The 24,018-nt window shown below is 37.6% G+C and overlaps 1 protein-coding gene across 1 annotated transcript; it reads left to right on the top strand.

Moving 5' to 3' along the window:
* Positions 1 to 1,359: 1,359 nt before the first annotated feature.
* On the top strand, positions 1,360 to 22,775 carry LOC134744660 (circadian clock-controlled protein daywake-like). The gene is made up of 5 exons (XM_063678563.1): positions 1,360 to 1,536; positions 10,337 to 10,550; positions 19,905 to 20,035; positions 21,027 to 21,182; positions 21,861 to 22,775. The coding sequence occupies exons 1-5, from the start codon at positions 1,389 to 1,391 to the stop codon at positions 22,010 to 22,012; spliced, it is 801 nt and encodes a 266-aa protein (XP_063534633.1). The 5' UTR covers positions 1,360 to 1,388; the 3' UTR covers positions 22,013 to 22,775.
* Positions 22,776 to 24,018: the final 1,243 nt, after the last annotated feature.

Here is a 24,018-nt window from a genome sequence, read left to right as displayed (position 1 = left end):
ATTTATAAAATACGATAAAATGTATTTAAATATGGATAAATCATTCTTTTATTTGCATTAATTATTATTATATGATTTTGACCCATGTTCTTTCACTGATATGCGTTAAAATTGTTAAATAACAAACGAAACCGTCAACGCCCTCTATACGAGAGTATGCCAAAGGTAGTGGCGCCATCCGATCGAGAATCAAATTTTCGTGATTTTCGAGGCACGTTTTTTCTTCTTTGCTAGTACTTAGCTCCGTACATTCCATGCCATTGCGAACACAAGGTAGTAGGTAATCTTATCAATCAAGGTAATAAAAATCGTTATTTATCAAAGTATAAAATCCTAAACGTTTAACATCAAAATAATTCTACTGGACGTGTGTTCGGTAGAATGATTTTGAGGCTTAAGCACCTTAAGGCACGTACCGTAAAATATGCCGACTTTGCTCCGTAACTTGAAATTTAATTTAAATTTTAAAATGTGGTAGGTATGTTGGTGGCTAAAAAATAAGTTAATTCCCGTTGCCAGGGAGGTTTTGGGATTATACTAAGCAACTTTTACTATGGAACCAACCCTGAAATCGCGAAAAAAAATTTGGTTGTTTCATACATTTTGGCTGGTCCATTTTCTATGGGAGGGTAAATGTTTTTATCGCGATTTCGTGCTTGGTCCCATAGTAAAAGTTGCTCAGTATAATCCCAAAACCTCCCTGGCAACGGGAATGCACTTATTTTTTTCCATCCACACGATTTAAAGTAGGTAGTCCATAACTACTATCATGTTGTATAGGAGACCGAAGAGCTGGCAGCTTCCTCGCTCAACGAATTAGTTTAACTATCCAGCGACCTTTAAATAATAAATAAATAACGAAAGCTACGTATATATGTACTTTCTTTTCTTTTTACTCAAACCTTACATTTTTTTATCTAAATTTGATATTGATTTAGTATATTCTCTAACTCGTAATTTTTTTTCATCATTTATAGGCTTCATAAAATTGAACTGCAAAAAATGCTGACTACATTTTTTTTACTTTTGACATTGACCTTCCATATAAAGGCAACATACGTCGCTGTTTTAAAAGACGTTGACAAATCGTTTACGCAGCAAAAAGTATGACAAATCAATACCTACATAAGACACGACAATGTTACGCTGTGCCAAGTTCCGGAGTGGTCGATTCTTAATACGATTTTAAACATTTTAAGTAACTTTAAATCGACTACGATGAGCATGCATCCTTAAAACCTGTTCGCTTGCTCGGGTTTGAGAGTCGCTTAAAGTGCGCGCGAGACGAGGCGAGTAACATCAAATCAAGATCAGATTTTACAAAGTTTGAATGCCGCTCCTGACTGTGAACAGATAGCTTTGCTTATTAATTTACCTTGACACACGTAATGTTCGGCGAGTTTATATATATCAGTTATAAACGACGCTCTGCATTGAACATTGAGCAAGCTTTGAGTTTGGTGTTGGATAAAAAAATGGGTGCCATATTTTACTCGCTCGTGGTTTTGATGCAAGTGACTGCGTTGCTGTCTACATGTAAGTTTTTTCTGATTTTCATTTGCAGTGTGCATGCTTATTACAAACAATATCTAAATATAAGTGAGATCTATTTTGTAAACAAAGCATAATTCATTATTGAACAATTAAAATAAATAAATTTTAGAAAAACAATATTATATAGTTTGATAGTCAAACCCTTAATTAAAAATAAGCCAAAAAAGATGTTCTTGCAATAAAACATATATGTGTGTGTGTATTGTGTGTATGTGTGTGTGTGTGTGTGTGTGTTATGATATCATCTAATAATATATCTTATGATTATTGTGTATTCTATGTCATACCCTACCACCGCCACCACCGGTATTATATTTTAGTGTATTTTCATTTAAGTAAGTACCTACAGTAAATTGATATCTGTCTTTTAATCACCTAAATATTTAGATATCAATTTACGTTTATATATCCTGCTTTTTGTATTTATAAATTAGTAAAAATGAATCCTATGGAATTAGACGTAAATTCGATGTAAGTATTTATCTGGTTATGTTTTATTCCTGGAAAAAATTTTAGCCTAGTTTTCACACATTCGAAGTAGAAAAAAATCCGCATAAATTATAACTTATGTCATCAATTTCTAGGTAAACTGGAGTGTTTACCTAGAAAGGTTTTCAAAGCTAAGAAAAGACCATTAAAAAATAAACAATTAAGTACACGTTGTTTTAATAGGTTACGAGTTAATCCTATAATTTTTAAGATTTATATTGAGCTTTATTTACGTGGCTCCATGCCACCATACTTTTTGCTGTCCCTAGTTCTGGGTATTTTTAATAGAATCAGTTCCATTTTTTATTATATTTTCTGATATGGTCATATTGGTTATTATTAATATAGTGCAGCAACTGCAGCAGTGGAAAAAGTAAAAACACCAATTTCCTTAGTAACCTCTATCTGCGTAGGTAACTATTATAATTTCGAATAAGTTTCGAGTAACCCATAAAATACAACTACTGTAGTCTCGTTAAATAATGTAATAACCAAGAAATGAAGTATTGCTCCTAAACACAGTAGTTAGTCTTTTCTAAAGCGAGCAGAAAATTGTAACAAACATAACTACCACCCTGTTTTTTTTAGATTTATCATTAATGTAATGATCTAGGAACTCGGCTATTGCTATTAAAAATAAACACGTACGTGTACATTTTTCCAGGAAATAAAATCATAGAGCCCATATAGCCCGTTCTTTAATTCTTACGGCCTTTTGGTACGTGGTATGCGGAATAAAAAGAGCTCAAAATTGTCTTACGCATAAAATATTTGGATTTTAAGGGTTCCGTACCTCAAAAGGCAAAACTGAAACCCTTATAGGATCACTTTGTTGTCCGTCCGTCCGTCTGTCTGTCTGTCAAGACCCTTTATCTCGGGAACGCGTGGAGGTATCGAGTTGAAATTAAAACCATATACTCAGGTATGGTCCCTTGAAGCTGTGAAAAATGTGTAGTGGGTATTTTCTCGGGACAAGGAATATTACCTTATGGGAAAATCCTGTTAACTTTCCCCTGTTCCCGGGAATATCACCGAAACAGAGGAATCTTGAAACATAGATTAAGTGAATTACAATTTTAATTAAAGCTAGCTATAACGACAAGTAATTGCGTTTACTAAAATAAAGTAGCCATAAACCGTACACTGCAAGTGAAATCAAAAATAAACTTAGAAAGTGGGTTTGCATAAAACAGTCGCCTCTGGAATTAAAAAAAATACGGCATCATTTTAAGCCCTGGCTGGGTGCGAAATATTAACAGTCAGACCTTTTAAAAAATTTCTCCATACAAATACTAAGGCAAAAAATAATGGCTACAGTTTTTTTATTGGATATTTTGATAATGCAATGCAAAAGATTTCACAAGAACCCGTCCTTAATACTCGTATATGTACAAGTTTCTTAGTAATAAAACCTTACGGAACTTATTTTGACCCTCATTAAACTGTGATGATTTGTATCGATTTTGTTGAATAAAGACGTACTTATTATCGTAAAAAATATTTTATTTTAGGAGGGGAATTATTCCCAGTAACTTGGTTAATTTCCCGGGAAGAATGTGAAATTTCCGGGGAGTATAGGGAATTTAGCCGATGAGATACGGTTTTTAATGTTTTTAAAAAACCGGCCAAGTGCGCGTCGGACTCGTCGTGCCATTACGCAAAAAACGGCAAAAAAATCACGTTTGTTTTATGGGACCCCACTTAAATTTATTTTATTCTGTTTTTAGTATTTGTTAACAGAAATACATCACCTGTGAAAATTTCAACTGTCTAGCTATCACGGTTCATGAGATACAGCCTGGTGACAGACGGACAGACAGACAGCGGAGTCTTAGTAATAGAGTCCCGTTTTTACCCTTTGGGTACGGAACTCTAATAAAAAAGTTCAAGATGCCAACTGTAGACTGAACTGATAATAACACACTTGTCTATGTGTACTTCTTTCAATAACAAGCAATTTCCGGTAGTCTAATGGTTTGTGATTTAAATCCTTTGAATACCGACTCATGTGATCAAAGCTCGAATTTACGATAACTTGAGTTAGAACAACCGGAGTAGGCACAGTAAGACAACTTGAGGGCCTACGTCGCTATATTAGCTGTTCAAAAAAGTAGACCTGTACCAATAACTTCTGAGGTTACAAGAATATTAATGTTGCTTATTTTTTATATATAGTTTCCAGACCATATACTAAACCTAAAAATAATATTTTGTGTCATCCTAGGTATTTGCTTAGGTAGAAATTTAGGTATTTCTTTTTTCAATCAGCATTCTGTAAAAAAAATATTCGAGACGAAATTCTTTGTTTCCCTGTAAAGGCAAAGTGGCTTCCGACGTACACACGCATTTTGTGTCATTTTCATCCACGGGTATAATGGCATTTAATAAATACCTAATATTGATCCTAAAACGCCTAAAAAAATATTAGAGTCGGTAAGTGAAGTGTTGTACTTTACAGAACATTGTTATATGTTATTCAAACAAATCTGTGTCAAATTCATCCACCGCTTTTATTTAAAAAAAAATTTTTTCTAATTAACACCCTGTATCTGCCACAAAAAAAATTCATATTATTAAGTTTACGTCTATAATATTATAATACCACATTGAGACATCATTCATAATTTGGGTCATTTTGATCCACGGTTTTTTTACTATTTTAATAAAACTCAATTGAGCAAGAAGGGCGTGCGCGGGGAAGGGTACCTACGCGGGTGGGGTGCTTATTATACTTGCCGCAATATCAGCCGGCGACTGAGATCTTAATACTATCTCCTTTACCCTTGTTAAGTTAAGACCAACCAAGAGATGGCATTATGAGCTGTCTCGCCACTTAGTTTTGCGATACAGTGTATTTATTTCATTCGGAGGCATAATTACATTGTCTTATCAATCTTACCGTAGTAGGTATATAAATATAATTAAAAATAAACTGTAGGCTGCACTCCTCATACTGACCAACATTTGTGACGTTCCTAATCAAAAGGTACCACTTTCTCTGACAGGTTATTTGTATAAAGATATAATCAAGTTTCGTCTTTATGGTAAACGACAAAGTGGTACCTACCTTTTGATTGAGAATGTCACATCAGCGACTTAAAAATTACTTTTGTTTCGATTTTTAGTAGATTTTTTATGTTTATTTTAAGACGCAATTTATTGTGATTTTTGTTATGTTTAATGGCAAGCAACATTAATTACATTGATGATGATGTTCATTAAATACAATATTTTTTCATACTATACTGAACTGTCACCCTATACATGAGATTGAACAGCGCCCTCTTGACAATGATCATATATTACTGGTCAGGCTTTAATATGTGTCATAATTTAGTAAAGTCCCCTTTGTGGATTCTAAGTTTCCGAGTTACAGCAGTTTAGTGAAAGCGTTTTTTTTTAAATATAAATTAAGGGTTGAATAAAGAGGAAAGAAAATTTGATTATTTTTGCGCTACGACGCACGGTTTAGGAGATACAGCCCTATAAAGTTTTTTTTATTGTTTTTTTCTTTTTTACATTGTGTTTTTTGTATATTACTTTGGGGTTTCATAAAGGGGAACGAAAATTTAATTATTTTTGCGCTACGACGCATGGTTTAGGAGATCAATCCCTATAAAAAAAAAACTTTTTTTTTTTGCGTTTTTTTTTTGTATAAATTAATGGTTACATAAAGGGGACCGAAAAGTTGATTATTTTTGCGCTACGACGCACGGTTTAGGAGATACAGCCCTATCTATATAGATTTTTTTCTTTTTCTTTTTTACGTTTTTAAATCTTAATTAAGGGCTTCTTAAGGGGAACGAAAATTTGATTATTTTCGCTACCATGCACGGTTTAGGAGATACATCCCTAAAGTTTTTTTTTCTTTTTTTTGTCATTGCGTTTTTTGTTATTACTTTGGGGTTTCATAAAAGGGAACGAAAATTTTATTATTTTTGCGCTACGACGCACGGTTTAGGAGATACAGCCCTAAAATGATTTTTTCTCTTTTTCTTTTTTGCGTTTTTAAATCATAATTAGGGGCTTCTTAAAGGGGAACGGATATTGATTATTTTTGCGCTACGATGCACGGTTTAGGAGATACAGCCCTATAAAGTTTTTATGTTATTATTTTTTTCTTTCTTTTTCTTGTGTTTTTGTATATTATTTTGGGGCTTCATAAAGGGGAACGAAAATTTTATTATTTTTGCGCTACGACGCATGGTTTAGGAGATACAGCCCTATAAAGATTTTTTTTTAAATTTTGCGTTTTTTTTAATATAAATTATGAGTTGCATAAAGGGGAACGAAAATTTTATTGTTTTTGCGGTACCACGCACGGTTTAGGAGATACAGCTCTATAAAGTTTTTTTTCCTGGTTTTTTTTTTTGTTTTTTTTTTAAGTATTAATTACAGGTTTCTTAAAGGGGTTTTTTGAATTATTTTTGCGCTACGACGCATGGTTTAAGAGATACAGCCCTATAATGATTTTTTTTTTAAATTTTGCGTTTTTTTTTAAATATAAATTATGGGTTGCATAAAGGGGAACGAAAATTTTATTATTTTTGCGCTACGACGCATGGTTTAGGAGATACAGCCCTATAAAGATTTTTTTATTGTTTTTTTTCTTTTTTTCTTTTTTACATTGTGTTTTTTGTATATTACTTTGGGGTTTCATAAAGGGGAACGAAAATTTTATTATTTTTGCGCTACGACACATGGTTTAGGAGATACAGCCCTATAAAGATTTTTTTTTTTAATTTTGCGTTTTTTTTAAATATAAATTATGGGTTGCATAAAGGGGAACGAAAATTTTATTGTTTTTGCGGTACCACGCACGGTTTAGGAGATACAGCTCTATAAAGTTTTTTTCCTGGTTTTTTAAGTATTAATTACGGGTTTCTTAAAGGGGTTTTTTAAATTATTTTTGCGCTACGACGCATGGTTTAAGAGATACAGCCCTATAATGATTTTTTTTTTAAATTTTGCGGTTTTTTTTTAAATATAAATTATGGGTTGCATAAAGGGGAACGAAAATTTTATTATTTTTGCGCTACGACGCATGGTTTAGGAGATACAGCCCTATAAAGATTTTTTTTTAAATTTTGCGTTTTTTTTTAAATATAAATTATGGGTTGCATAAAGGGGAACGAAAATTTTATTGTTTTTGCGGTACCACGCACGGTTTAGGAGATACAGCTCTATAAAGTTTTTTTTCCTGGTATTTTTTGTGTTTTTTTTAAGTATTAATTACGGGTTTCTTAAAGGGGTTTTTTTAAATTATTTTTGCACTACGACGCATGGTTTAAGAGATAATGATGAGATGTTTTTTTTTAATTTTGCGTTTTTTTTTAAATATAAATAATGGGTTGCATAAAGGGGAACGAAAATTTTATTATTTTTGCGCCACCACGCACGGTTTAGGAGATATTATATCTATATATATAGCTATAATAGCTCTATAAAGTTTTTTTTCCTGGTTTTTTTTTTTTAAGTTTTAATTAAGGGTTTCTTAAAGGGGAACGAAAATTTGATTATTTTTGTGCTACGATGCACGGTTTAGGAGATGCAGCCCTATAAAGATTTTTTTTGTTGTTTTTTTTTCATTGTGTTTTTTGTATATTATTTTGGGGTTCCGTAAAGGGGAACGAAAATTTTGTTCTTTTTGCGCTACCACGCACGGTTTAGGAGATATAGCTCTATAAAGATTTTTTCCTGTTTTTTTTTTGTTTTTTTTTAAGTATTAATTAAGGGATCCTTAAAGGGGAACGAAAAATTGATTATTTTTGCGCTACGATGCACGATTTAGGAGATGCAGCCCTATAAAGATTTTTTTTTTGTTTTTTTTTTTCATTGTGCTTTTTGTATATTAGTTTGGGGTTCCACAAAGGGGAACGAAAATTTGATTATTTTTGCGCTACGACGGTTTAGGAGATACAGCCCTATAAATTTTTTTTTGTTTTTTTTTTCATTGTGTTTTTTGTATATTACTTTGGGGTTCCGTAAAGGGGAACGAAAATTTTATTATTTTTGCGCTACGACGCACGGTTTAGGAGATACAGCCCTAAAATGATTTTTTTTCCTCTTTTTCTTTTTTGCGTTTTTCAATCTTAATTAGGGGTTTCTTAAAGGGATTTTTTTAATTATTTTTGCGCTACGATGCACGGTGTAGGAGATACAGCCCTATAAAGTTTTTTTGTTATTTTTTTCTTTTTTTTCATTGTGTTTTTAGTATATTGCTTTGGGGCTTCATAAAGGGGAACGAAATTTTTATTATTTATGCGCCACCACGCACGGTTTAGGAGATATTATATCTATATATATAGCTATAATAGCTCTATAAAGTTTTTTCCTGTTTTTTTTTTAAGTTTTAATTAAGGGTTTCTTAAGGGGAGCGAAAATTTGATTATTTTTGCGCTACGATGCACGATATAGGAGATACAGCTAATACAGCCCTATAAAGATTTTGTTTCTTTTTTTTTCATTGTATTTTTCATGTATTACTTTTGGGTTACATAAAGGGGAACGAAAATTTTATTATTTTTGCGCTACGACGCATGGTTAAGGAGATACAGTCCTATATATTTTTTTACAATGCATGTGCTCGAAAAGTGCGTTTCCTACGGAGCCATATCGTGCGGAAAGTACTGCTTTTCCGCACTAGTGCTTTTTGTTTTCAATTTTTTTTTACAGTACATATGGTGCTACTTTCTCGCACTAGTGCGGAAAAGAGCACTTACCGTGCATATGTTGAAAGTTTAAAGGGCCATATGTACTGTAAAACGTACGATACACGTGCGAATAAGTAATTCGCAACTCGTGTCGATTTAACACTCCTTTTAATAATTAAACTTATTTGCCATGACATGTTTTTTTATTTACTCGCACAATGCATAGTAAAACGTTGTATGATACACGTGCGTAAAGATGACTTCCGCACTTGTTGCATAAATAGCAATTTTTTTTATCAAAGAATGAAAGAAAGTCACGGTATTAATAACCAAATTTTACTTTAGTGGTACCTTTTCCCTATCACTGTCACAAATGTATGTGGCGTTCACGTAAACGCGATATTTTTAAGATTTCCCTGCGCAATGTTGCCAGCTCGCTCGCAAATAAAACATGTACTTACAGTTCTTTTGCATAATGGTGACATTGTACAATATCTATAAGTTTTAAATAGGTAAAAGATAATTCGACGCATTCTTTGCTTGCTTGTTGCTTGTTGTTGTGTTGTTTGCGTAACTTCTTTGAATAAGTTGCGTTAATTTGGCGCACAGGCGAAGTAAACATGCGTTGCGTACGGCAAGGTCACGCCGCGGCCCCACCCTGCACGGCCTCCGTTGCCCATTCAGACCGCCCGCTAGCTTCGTTTGAACGCAAATAATATTTTTGTAATATTTGTTTATGCAGTGGATGCAAGTGACACAAATTCATACATCTTATTTATCTTGCATTTCAAATTAATAAGATGTAAACTCTAATATCTTTAATATTCTTTTGTAACGGTGACAGCCTGTTACAACAAAATCATCAAATATCTTATGAAGCTTTGCCTTAATAAGATACAAAATCATTTAATGGACCTATTTAGACGATTAAATTCGACCTAAGTAAATTTTTTTAACTCTAATTTTTTTTTGTGTCATTTAGAATATTATGACATAGTATCAGATTGCAGTGGACGTAATTGACACAAACTATGTTTTCACACTAAAAACACTATCCTAAATGCAACACAGTTACATGTGTTCTCTCGAATATTTTTTTCTCCAAGATAATTCAAAATAAAAAATAATTACCACAAAATAACAAATTACTAGAAAAGCAAATTATATATATGACACAAAACAAAATGTAAGATTTACATCTTAACAAAGTATTCATAAGCGAAAACAGAATTGACTTTAATATTTTTATAACCTAGGGGTCAAAATATAGCCAGCGGTACAGGTCTAAAGTGGATACTTATGTTAGAGTACCGACTTAATATACATATCTACAAAAAAGTGCCTTTAATAAAAAATCGGCAATAAACATTTAGCTGTTTTGGCATAATACTCGATTTCTATACTTACATTTACTGTTACATGACTTATATTTACTGTGATACTCTGTTTTACATGATCTTCGTAAAGATCATGTAAAACATAAACAATTAGGCTAATTCTTTGAAATCTACCCTACTGTTGTGTTTAGATGTACATTTACAATGTAAACATTGGCTATACATAACATACATTAAGGAATAACGAAAAACATTTCATGAATATAAAAACATCTCAATATAATACAAACTTGTTATTTTCAGCTCCTCCAAAATGCAAGCCATCAGACTCCGATTGCCTGAAGTCAGCGGCTCAAGCCTTGACCCCGCTGCTGGCGGCCGGCATGCCCGCGCTCGGCACGGAGCCGCTAGACGTCATGCGCGTCGACGAGATCCGCATGGACCTGGCCGGCCTGCGGCTCAACATGACCAACTCCAGTATCAAGGGACTTAAGAACGCAGTTATTGACAAAATCAAGTAAGCAGTTTAGATCACTTAAGGTGGGTTCCCACGGCCCGTGTTATTACAGGTCAAGCACGCCTGTGGATGCCTGTGCGGCTATCCGTCGGGAGTGGGTGACGACAGGCGACCACAGGCCTCATCTGAGGCGCGGTCAAATCTGTGAAACAACGGCCCGTGGGAACCCACCTTTAAGAACCTTTGGTCTCCGACCGCCTGATACAGTTATTGATAAAATTATGAACATTGTCTTCGGTTACTGCGATAGTTACTCATGAAATAAAACCATGTAAACGGATTATATCGCGTATATTAAATTTGTCGGGCCATGCTCAGTGTAGAGTTCCGTAGTTACCCTTCCGTCACAAATCACAAATACAATAGGCTAAACTGGAGCTATTAGTGCCTAAAGAAGATTGTTAAATAAGTAAATAAATCCTTGGCAACTGGAATTAGTGTTACGAAATGTTTATCGATGATAATAAAGCACTAAACAGTAAATAGTCAAACATGATGCTACATTTCAGCTAGTTTTGTTGTTCAGCACCTTTATTATAACCCCATAATACGTACGATGAGTGCTCGTCAGTGTCCCAGTAAATGTCATCTTTAAACATAAGTAATTGTTAATAGAGGTAACAGCTAGCAGGGTGACGTCTATTGGGTACTGGTACTGGGACATTTACCTACCTTATCAATGATAATTAAGCATATAAACAGTATCCAAACGTGATCCTACATTTTAGCATACATTAATTGTTGTTTAGCACGTTAATTATGGCCCGATATTTGAATTTAACATACTTTTAATGATTGGAGAACCCAAGACGGGATTTTTGGAGTTACTCGAGCGCGTCAGATTAAGATCTTCCTCCTCCTCGCGTTATCCCGGCATTTTTCCACGGCTCATGGGAGCCTGGGGTCCACTTGACAACTAAGAATTGACGTAGGCACTAGTTTTTACGAAAGCGACTGCCATCTGACCTTCCAACCCAGACGGGCAACTAGGCCTTGTTAGGATTAGTCCGGTTTCCTCACGATGTTTTCATTCACCGAAAAGCGACTGGTAAATATCAATTGATATTTCGTACATAAGTTCCGAAAAACTCATTGGTACGAGCCGGGGTTTGAACCCACGACCTCCGGATTGGAAGTCGCACGCTCTTACCGCTGGGCCACCAGCGCGTTAGATTAAGATATGGTGGATTAATTACTGGTTAAATAGTGCAATAATTTGCAAGTCGAATACGCTCGAATAAGTCAAGGTCGCGATTTTTTTTGCAACTTTGTGACTTGTGTTTAAATAATCTGATGATTTCAGCGATCCATAAGCAAATGACAGTGCTTATGGATCGCTGAAATCATCAGATTATTTACATAGACACTTTTGTAGGGTCCATTTAACAACCCCTTTGAATATCTGATGCGCTCGAGTAATTTTTTTTCCAAAATTTCTACCCTTACGTATGACCACCCTGACCACCGGCAACCTGTAAACCGGCAGATTAAAACACCCTTGTTATCAGAGACATGTTGCGGGACGGACACTACCGATATCTGACGCGCTCGAGTAACTCCACATGGTGTTTTTTTAACATTTTTATAAATCCGTAGACGCTTTCCTGCTCAGTGCTCGCCAAAAAGAAAATATTATTTAACCTTTTTAGGGTTCCGTACCCAAAGGGTAAAAACGGGACCCTATTACTAAGACTCCACTGCCCGTCTGTCTGTCACCAGGCTGTATCTCATGAACCGTGATAGCTAGACAGTTGAAATTTTCACAGATGATGTATATCTGCTGCCGCTATAACAACAAATATTAAAAAACCGGCCAAGTGCGAGTCGGACTCACGCACCGAGGGTTCCATACTTTTAATTTTATTTTTTATTTTTATAGTTAATTGAATGAAAGGTAAATTGCGGTTTACGATTTATGACGTATTAAAAAAAAAACTAATTACTAGATCGCGTTCAAACCAATTTTCGGTGGAAGTGTGCATGGTAATGTATAGTTGGTCAAACCAAATTGGCAGTAAATAAAAACAAAAAAACTATACTCATCCTTTTCTTTCGGGTGCTAGTACTAGTGTAGGATAACGATAGTATGATTCTCTCTGTCTATGTTTGAAATGAGACAGTCCTTTGACAAACTATACATCATATATTTTTTAGTTTTATCATTCTCTTAATTTAGAAGTTACATGGGGGGGGGGGACACATTTTACCACTTTGGAACTGTCTCTCGCGCAAACTATTCAGTTTAGAAAAAAATGATATTAGAAACCTCAATATCGTTTTTGAAGACCTACCTATCTATACCCCACACGGGCCACACGTATGGGCTTATGAAAAAAAAAATTGAGTCAGTTTAAGTATGGGGAACCCCCAAAATTTATTGTTTTTTTTTCTATTTTTGTGTGAAAATCTTAATGCGGTTCACAGAATACATCTACTTACCAAGTTTCAACAGTTAGGACTTATAGTTTCGGAAAAAAGTGGCTGTGACATACAGACAGACAGACATGACGAATCCATAAGGGTTCCGTTTTTTACCATTTGGCTACGGAACCCTAAAAAGTACGGAACCCTCGGTGGGCGAGTCCGACTCACACTTGGCCTGTTTTTTTTCTTCCTATCATCTAATATAGTTGGCCAAGCAAATCTTGTCAGTAGAAGAAGGCAAAATAAAAAAAAAATAGGCGCGAAGGGATATCATCCCATAGAGAATTAGAATTTCGCACATTTCGATTCAAATAGTCTACGACGCTCGAATAACTACACATTTAGCATCGCCGCCTCCGCAGCTATAACGACTGCCGGATGGTTTATAAAATATTCAAACATAATGTTGTAATTTTTTAAGTTGGTATATTAATATTGTTAATCTGTTAGTATGTTGTCTATTGTGTCTGTTGTGTGGGTATTCATACAAATAGGTACTAGCGGGTAGATTCAATAAAAATCAGTTGCTATGGATTACGCCTTTCATTTACATCATGGTGACAGCGGTGCCGTATTTTAATATATATTAAAGGCATTTCGGGCAAGTAAATAAGTTTCGGGCAGTTTAGAAGTGTGTGCTAGTGATATTGTGTTTGTGTTATGGAGCACGCGCGGCCTCCGCCAGAATTGTGCCTGGAGGGTGGCCCGGCAGCGCGCGCCGAGGCGTGGCGCCGGTGGTACACGCAATTCCAAGTATTCCTGAAGGCTTCGGGTGTCAATAAGGAAACAAGTGACGTGCAAGCCAGTTTGCTGGTAAACCTAATAGGGTCAGAAGGTTATAATGTGTACTTGACCTTCAAATTTACAAAAGAGGAGAACCGCGATGACTTGCAAACCTTAGTAGGCAAGTTTAACGATCACTTTGGGACCAAACAGAATGAAACGATGGCACGATTCAAGTTTTTCTCAAGGAACCAGGAAAGCGGTGAATCTATAGACGAGTACGTAACGGCACTGAAGATACTTGCCCAACAGTGCGAATTCAAGGACCTCGAGGAGAGCCTAATGCGTGATCGCATAGTGTGCGGGGTGGCCAGCAGCAAAGTACGCGACCGCTTGCTCAGGGCGGAGGATCTAACTTTAGAAAAGGCGGTAAAGATTACTCAGGCGAACGATAACGAGATGTCAAGTGACGAGAAGCGCCAAATCGAAGAGTCTAAGGTTGCTGTATGGAACCTCGGGACAGTTTCCTGGGGGTGGCCGCGGCCGGCGCCCGCAGCGCTGGCGGGGACGCGGCGGCCGGCGCGGCGGCGGCGCGACGGCGCGCGGGGCCGACGGCCCGAGCGCGACGGCGACGGCCCGCTCCTGCGCGGCCTGCGCGAGTACCTACTGTGACGGAGGTCAACGGTGTCCGGCGAGAGGTGCAAAGTGTTTATTTTGTGGTGGTGCAGGTCATTTTAAGGTAAAGTGCCCATTTAAAAGACCAAACAAAGTGTATCAAAATATTGTCTTCGGTTACCGCGATAGTTACTCATGAAATAAAACTATGAAAACGGATTATATCGCGTATATTGAATTTATAATTCATCCCGACGTTTCGAACTCTTTACAGCGTTCGTGGTCAACGGGTGACTGAGGAAAAATTACAAAATGCAAAAATACCCACATACTAAAATAATGAACAATCATAGACTACAAACTTTAAGGCTGGTTGTACATGCAAAATCGGTTCATAAGGCTAGTTATACACTATAATTATTTTCAAGTAAAGATATATATTATATACGCGATAAAAAACTATGCCGGCTCCAACCCTACACCACGGACCCGAGAAGATTTAATTCCCTCCTAAATTGTAGGAGGGTATCCCAATATGGGACCGGCAACAAACTCGGCGGGACACATCTTTTCAAAACATCAGAATGTCCAGCATCATCCAACACTACGGTCTCACAGTCTATGTCTCGCTTGCTCCTTTATCAGGTGGACTACAGGATCCCAAGCTGGTGGTAGAGAAAAGCCATCTTCCCTATTAAAGTTTGGATATTTCTTAATCTCAATGGCCTCGCGCAGCATTCTGGGTATGTAACGCTTCTCCTTGGCAAGAACCAGAGGCTTATCAAACTTGATTGAGTGATTGGCTTTATCCATGACATGCTCACAGACAGCAGACCTAGGTCGACGGTGCTTGACATCAGCTATGTGTTCCTTCACCCGAGTGGAAATGCTCCGTTTCGTCTGCCCGACATATGATAGGCCACACTCACAGTCCAGCCTGTACACTCCTGCAGTCTGTAGAGGGGTATTGCATTTTACAGGCCTCAGGAATTGTGACATCTTCTTCATTGGCTTGAAATATGTTTTTATAGAAGCACGCTTCAAGATGTGGCTGATCCTGTCCGTGACCCCCCTGACAAAAGGCAGAATGGCAGGCCTGCGCTCAACTGTGGGGATCTTAATGTGGGACCTCTGGTTGACCCGCGGTATCCTGAGCTCGTTTGCCTGGAGCGCGCGCCTGGCATGCTGGAGCTCCGCGGCCAGATGCTGGTCATCACATATCCTCTGGGCTCTCTGAAACAAAGATTTGCCTACTGTAACAAGTTGACTGGGATGGTGATGCGATTTGCCATTTAAGTACCTATCAGTATGAGTAGGTTTCCTATACACAGTGCGACCTAGGGTGTTATCAGGATTTCTTTTTACCAATACATCTAAGAAGGGGAGAGAACAGTCTTTTTCCAACTCCATAGTAAATTTTATCGCGTATATAATATATATCTTTACTTGAAAATAATTATAGTGTATAACTAGCCTTATGAACCGATTTTGCATGTACAACCAGCCTTAAAGTTTGTAGTCTATGATTGTTCATTATTTTAGTATGTGGGTATTTTTGCATTTTGTAATTTTTCCTCAGTCACCCGTTGACCACGAACGCTGTAAAGAGTTCGAAACGTCGGGATGAATTATAAATTCAATATACGCGATATAATCCGTTTTCATAGTTTTATTTCAAAAGTGTATCAAATTGAAGAGGACGGCTACGGTGACGACGACGAACTGTACTTCATCGATGGGGTCGATGTGGACTCTGATTATCATAAAGACCGCAAAAAATGGTATGAAACTTTACTTGTTAGTGATAATCGTAGGGCCGAGACTTTTAAACTTGATACTGGCTCGGATTTAAACGTTTTATCAATGAAAAATTTCAAAAAATTGGGTCTTAACAGTACAAGTATAGAACCTGATAATGTTAGGGCCGAATCATTTTGCGGAAATTATGTAGCCATGATCGGTTCGTGTATTATTAATTGGTTATATAAAGAACGTTTATATCCGTTGCGGTTTGTTATATGTCGAGACGATAGAAAGAGTGTTTTGGGCAAATATGCTTGTGAGGACTTAGGTCTGGTCAAACGCATATATTCACTTTCCTTAGATCAGTATGAGGATCTCTTTCATGGCCTGGGTAAACTGCCGGGTGAGTATACTATTAGTATTGAGGAAGGAGCGCAGCCGTCAGTCTGTCCGGTTCGCAAGATACCTATGGGCGTGCGTGACAAACTACAGGGTGAATTAGATCGCATGGTTAAAATGGGGGTCATTAGGAAAGTGTCCCACCCCACACCGTGGGTCAATGCGATTGTAGTGGCCGCGAAAAAAGATGGCAGTATACGCGTGTGCCTCGACCCGCGGCCGCTTAACCGCGTCGTGCGCCGCGCTCGCTATCCCCTCCCCGCGCTCGGCGAAATTGCCACAAAGCTGCAGGGCGCGCGATATTTTAGCAAACTTGATGCTCGCTCTGGTTTTTGGATGGTACAAATAGACGATGCCAGTGCCGACCTATGTACATTTGGGACACCATTCGGTAGGTACCAGTTCTTACGCCTCCCGTATGGCATAAACTGTGCGTCTGAGGTGTTCCATTCTAAGGTTCGTCAAATTTTGGAGGATCTGGAGGGAGTCGAGTCGTTCGTTGATGATATAATAGTCTATGGACGTACCTTAGAGGAACACGATGCAAGATTAAAGTCGTTGCTAGACAGAGCGCGCGAGGTAGGTATTAAATTTAATAAACAGAAGTGCGAATTTAGAGTAGAACAGATTACTTATCTAGGTCACATGTTTAGTCATGAGGGTATGCGCGTTGACTCCGAGAAGGTTAAGGCTATCGAGAAGATGCCTTCTCCACACGACCGAGCGTCTCTGGAAAGGTTTTTAGGTATGGTGAATTACTTATCCAAATTTATACCTAACTACTCAGAAGTAGCGTCACCTTTACGAGCGCTGTTAAAAAAGAGCACTGAATGGTGTTGGGAACCGGAGCACGAGGCAGCCGCCGGACAGCTACGGGCGTTGGTGAGCGGCGCGCCTGTGCTGGCCCTGTACGCCCCGCGCGCTCCAGTGCTGCTCTCGGTAGATGCTAGTCAGCACGCGCTAGGCGCCGTGATCCTTCAAGCGGGCCGGCCCGTTGAGTTTGCGTCTGCCACGCTGACAGACGCACAGACCAGGTACGCACAAATTGAAAAGGAGCTTCTTGCCATTGTCTTCGGACTGGAGCGATTCCATCAATACGTGTACGCTCATGGTGACGTCACAATAGAGACGGATCACAAACCTCTGGAAGCATTGTTTTCAAAACCTTTAGATTCTGTGCCAGCGCGTTTGCAGAGGATGATGCTTCGCATACAGGGTTATGATTTCAAGGTCGTGTATAAGCCAGGTAAATATATGTATGTTGCAGATACGTTGTCTCGAGCACCCCTTCCGGATAACATTAGTGACAAGGTATCCGAGGAAATAAACGACCAGTCATGTTTCCTATTGGAAAATGTCAGATTCAGTGACGGTAAGTTGCGTACAATAAGAGAGGTAACTGCAGAGGATGAAGAGTGTCAGTTAATAATTAAATATATACATTCAGGTTGGCCGCACAGTAAATATGAAGTCAACGAAAAAGTGCGAGGACACTGGTCGTTGCGAGATAGTTTCGAATATGTAGATGGTATAATTTTCAAAGACAATTTAGTATATATCCCTAAAGCGTTGAGGTCAGAAATGATAAGTCGCGTGCACGACGGACACATGGGCATCGATCGTTGTAAACGGCACGCGCTTGACGTCATGTTCTGGCCGGGAATGAGTCGAGACGTGGAGCGCCGCGTGCGCCGCTGTGGGGCATGCGCCGCGCGCGCGCCGAGGGCCCAGCGGGAACCCATGCTGCCACATGATATACCCGAGTTACCATGGATAAAGGTAGGTTCAGATATTTTCCAATATGGCTCGAAATATTTTCTTATACTGGTTGATTATTTTTCTAATTTTATCGAAGTAAGTCAACTCAAAAACATAGGAAGTAGGGCAGTCATAGAAGCCATGAAGGATCAGTTCGCAAGACACGGCATTCCTTGGGTATTAATTACGGATAACGGACCTGCTTACGCATCCAAAGAGTTCGCGGGTTTTAAAAAAGAATGGGAGTTTGACCATATTACGACATCTCCCCATTATGCACAATCGAACGGTCGTAGTGAAAAAAGCGTGCGAACTATTAAGGATATTCTCATAAAATCAATAAATTCTGGTACTGATTTCCACTTAGGACTTTTAAACTTCCGAACTACACCCCGCGATAACCTAAGCTCGCCATCTCAATTACTAATGGGACGCACACTCAATACAAGACTACCGTCTCACGAGAGCAAACTTCGACCGAGCCGTGATAACCGCCGTGACTACGAGAGAATGGTATGTAACCAACAAACTAGTAAGCAGCACTACGACCAACGAGCACGGGCACTGCCGGAGCTACAGCCGGGCGACCCGGTGCTGGTGGTGGACGGGCAGCGCAGGAGACAAGCCCGTGTCGAGTCACGAGCAGATCAACCTCGTTCCTATTTCGTGACTGATCGCTCCGACAAGCGGATCAGACGAAACAGGCGCCATTTAATAAAACTTGAGCCATGTTCACCCGTCAATGACAGCAACGTTGCTGACAAATTGCCGAGTGACGACGAAGCCTGGTCGAGTGCCGACAGCGACAGGTCGCCGTCGCCCGACGGAGCTGGTGCAGCTCCTGATCTCGCGCCAAACTCACAACCACATACGGAAAAATCTCGCGAACCTAGACAGGCGGCGGTTAATGCACGCATTAATATAAAAAACTATATTTAAATCATTAAATTGTCCAGGCCCGTGAAAGAAGTTCCCCTTATTGTAAATTACAATTAAAAATAATGTAAAAAAAAGGAGAATAGGTAAGAGATCTAAGGGTCATACTTACCTATGTACTTAAGTTACGTGCATGCAGATGTGTATATTACTGATTAATGATAGATAGATTAGATATGAAATATATGGTTGTTTTGATAGATAGTAATTTAAAATATTATAATAATAACTCCAAAAACAAACGCATTATTGTCACTGTGTCAACTGTTACAATTACATTATTACATAATAAATATAAACGCATGGCATCTTGTTTACTATTTTGGTAAGATAGTAAGTGATAATAAGTGATATACTTGCAGTAGCATAAATGTATTATTATTAATTTGTAACAACCATGTTACATGTTACGTCATCAATTTAAACAATTATTAATCCAATAATTATAACTATTATACAACAATATATAAGTTACTTAACTTTATACTTATGTAAAGTTAGCTTCTATTTCCACTGCAATTTTAATAATGTACTTTAGGCATTAGTACTTATGGCTTATTTTTATAACGGGGAAGATGTTGTGTGGGTATTCATACAAATAGGTACTAGCGGGTAGATTCAATAAAAATCAGTTGCTATGGATTACGCCTTTCATTTACATCAGTGTCTATTAGTCCTACGATGTATGATAATAAGGTCTCATGTGCGATCGCTCTTCAAATAAAATACTCAAAGCAATTTTTAACATTATTACAGATTCGACATGACTAAAAAGCAGCTGGTGATTGTGTACCACGCTGACGTGGAGCTCACTGGGAAGTACAAGGCAGCCGGCCGGCTGATCATTCTTCCCATCAGCGGGGATGGAGACGTCAAGATAGAACTCAGTAAGACTTTCTTTCCTTAGGCCTTATTCTTCGTCTGACACTGTACGTTGCGTAAGATGGCAACATAGGTAAGCATTAGAACGCGACGTTGTACGTAGCGTACAGTCAACCCAGGCCTTACTACCAAACATTGGGTTTGGGTGCAACTTTGCCCTTACATTTGCAATGTACGTCAGTGCCATTGCAAAGCTTGGCCAGCAATGGAGGTAGTTCTTGTCGTACAAGTATGAAATTCTCTGACAAAGACGCTAAACTACGCTGTTACTATTAATTGTTATTAATAGGGTTGTTCGCTATCGCTGATGGAGTTTTTATTAAAAGTGTGGTATGTGGTCATGGCGGATAATGGTTCTGTAGGTTTGTATTAATATGGATAAGGTTCTGGCCGCCAAGATATAAGGAACAGGAATAGGATAAAGCACACTTTCTTCTCCTCAACAGCTCAAACAAGCATACTGTGAGCGAAACTTATGCTACTCACTTCCGCATTGAAGATGTTATTTTTTAGCATGCATTTCATCATCATCATTCTAAACTTTTACTAAGTTCATTTATATTGTGTGCTGTCATGTATTATTATATCTACTAAGGTGGAAAATTGTGTGAAAATGAGCTATGTCTTCTGAGTCTCACGCTATGTCCAGGATTCTTAATTATTACTTGGGATGAAATAAAACTATGAAAACGGATTATATCGCGTATATTGAATTTATAATACATCCCGACGTTTCGAACCCTTTACAGCGTTCGTGGTCAACGGGTTTTCATAGTTTTATTTCATGAGTAACTATCGCGGTAACCGAAGACAATATTATTACTTGGGACTCAAAATCAGCAAAAGTCATCACTGCTTGTCGCTTAATGAATATTTCTATAGATGTATTAGTATTATTGGCGATCAGAATGCGAATGAAAAGATGGATATTATATAAATAAAATAATAGTAGATAACTTAAACAAAATATGGCGTATATGTATCTCGTTTTTTCAGAAAACTACAATTCAAAGATTTTGATACCTTTCACCATCGTGAAGAACAAGGAAGGCAAGGATACGATGCACATGAAGGAGTTCAAAAACGAATTTGACATTAAAGACGGAGCTCACTATTCGTTGACCAATCTCTTCAATGGCAATAAAGTTTTGAGTAAGTAAAACTTGCCTACATTGCTTTATTGATATTGTGGATTATGAGTAACTTGAAAAAAAAATGTCAGGTTTGGGTTTCGTAGTCAAAAGAAATCCTTATACTTTTCCATAACCATCTGTCTTCTCGGCCACTTGCCGCTTAGTTCAGTGACTAGGTAGTAGATACTCTGGTAGATACTAGAAACCTGTAATTTGGCATTGGTACACTTACTTATTAATCAGGCCGATTTTTTTTTGTTACATTTTTTTGCTTCAACCCCCATTAATGTCGCTGGGTTTGGTTTTTTACAATTTTTATTAAAAATAATAATAGGGGTGAAGCTTATTTTAATTGATTGCAAGATGCGTTTTCGACATTAGTGTTCACGAAAATGGGACTTGAATACTAACTTTTACTTCCGATTATACTGGCATTGTCCCCATAGTCTCGGAGAAGACTAGCTAACGTTGACATCAACATCTCGCTGCGCAAGTTTTTCGAACTATCCGCATTTGGTCTTGTTTATGAACTTGAAGGTTTTGCACACTTGTTACTCGATCGATACACAGTACCTACTCACGATGTTTGATTTTACAACCGGCGATATTCATTTTCACTTGCATTAACAAACGACTGGATTCCATGTGGATGAGAAGAACGTGTCCAAAGAAAAAGTAACAATTGATATTTTTACAGGTGATAGTATGCTGAAATTTATGAATGAAAATTGGAAGCTCCTATCCACAGAATTCGGAGGAACCTTGATGCAGAAACCAAACAAAAAGATATTTCACGTAATTAGAAAGTATCTACACAACAAACCCATTGGCGAAATCTTAGATGTTTAAGATTTTATACCAAAAACTAGTCATAAGTATACTAAATAGACATGCATGTATAATTTCTTTTAATGTGAGGTGGACCTAGGACAATTTAAGTAACCATGTCACCATATTAGCTTTGTCACTAGTTTAAGTACCTAATTAGTGATATTGCTTTATTGACACACAAGTTCTCATATAGAATAAGAGCCTTTTCGTGTGAACAATTTCGGCAGCACTTCAGCTGAGCACGCCCATAGCCCTCGGTCCAACTCATATTAAGGTAAGATTCATATTGAGTAAGATCAACTTGTGGCTTTAGTTATTATTAATATTCTTATCGTGAAAATATTCTAAACGAAGTTTTTTGGGCCTAAATTAAAAAGACCGAACATCATGTTATCCTTGCTTGTCTTGCTTGTTAGCTAGCCCAATTAAAAAACAAATGGATTCACTACAGTTCACGTGACTAAAATTAACTAAACGAATAATATTCATCATTGTGTAATTATAAGTAAAGTATTTTTTATGCATTTTGACAGATATTGACAATTGATACTTTCTGCTACTTATTCGGCCATTTTTGGACATTTTGGACTTTTTTCCACTAGAAAGATAACTAAAGTTGTACTTATCTTGCCTTTTGTGACTCATGTGGTGTGTGTGACGTACTTTTAGATTAGAAAATAGACCTCAGTCATTACTAGTTAAGTTTTTGTTTTCAAGACGTGTAAATGACAAATCGATTCTTTGTTTCGTAAATGTACGGTATTTGTAAATATAGAAAACTACTAAGATTTTTGAATAAAACATGTATATGGAAAAATATTTTTTTCTTTAAAAGTAAGCCTACATTGCCTGATAATAATGTGATATGTCCGCTAAACCTTCTGGAAATAACGAACTTGTAAAATCAAACCATGAGCTATGGGTGCAAATGCAATTATTAATTCTCATACAAAAGTCATACAAGAAGTAACGTAGGTATACGTAATTTTGGGTTCCCGGTCTTCGGTGGAAATAGAAATGGTCTCTTTAGACAATTGTACGACTACACTATTACTAAATACCTGCATAACATCCTATTAAACCCGGTTTTGTGGAAGATTTCTAGGGTTATAAGGCAGCTGTCGAACTGCGAAACAAAGGGATGAGCCATCGACTATTTTCTCTGAACAAACGTGCGTGTATAGAAGAGATAAATTAATCGTCATTAATATATTAATCATTGATGGTTGATAAATCGTTGGTCGTTGATTGCTTGCCGGGAAACCTTTTCAAAGGAGAAATCACATGCGCGTGAAAATATGAGTATATTTTCATAGCTACTCTCTTCTCGCAGATGCTCGATGCACGTCAGATTTAAACGACACCACCTTGCACCGTGAGATGACGTCGCATCGTGTCACGACACGATGTCGTATTGTATAATTGTGTTTTGACCTTTAGATGTCATCTGATGACCTTGAAAGATCCGTAAGAGCTGGTACGAGGGATAAAGGGCCTGGCAAGCCGCCAATAGTAAAACTGCCCTTGGCTAAAATACTAAGTACTTACGTACTTACTACTTAGGTATCTTTACCCTATTGTATGTTTTTTTTCCTGAAATTGTGTTTGAAAGAAAAGTCTTATTTTTTTGAAAATAACTTTTTTTACTGTCATGGTCAGTTTTGCGGCCATGCAGGAAGATTATTTAATTTACCTATTTCAAACCTGTATTTTTGATTTAGGAAAGAGGGGCTCAACGCAATGCTAGATTGTTACCTACTGGGCTGTTTTTTTGATACTGTCCGGCTCAACCAGGTCCACCGACACGTGAGTGGCGTACACGTGGTGCATATGTTGTCATACTTTATGCTCCCTCAATGTCAGTCCAGTGTTGCAAGTCGACAAACATCGCGCGGTCACGGTTGCCGGGCTTGCACCACAAGCTAACTACTGCATGGGGACGGCTACTTTACCACATACTTATTTGAAACATTTTTGTAATATGTGGCTATTAATAGCTTTTCCGACGACGTCGCTATGGTGCA

This window comes from Cydia strobilella, chromosome 10 (genome assembly GCF_947568885.1).
Source record: "Cydia strobilella chromosome 10, ilCydStro3.1, whole genome shotgun sequence".
Taxonomy (NCBI): Eukaryota; Metazoa; Arthropoda; class Insecta; order Lepidoptera; family Tortricidae; genus Cydia; species Cydia strobilella.
This window is presented reverse-complemented; position numbering and strand designations above follow the sequence as displayed.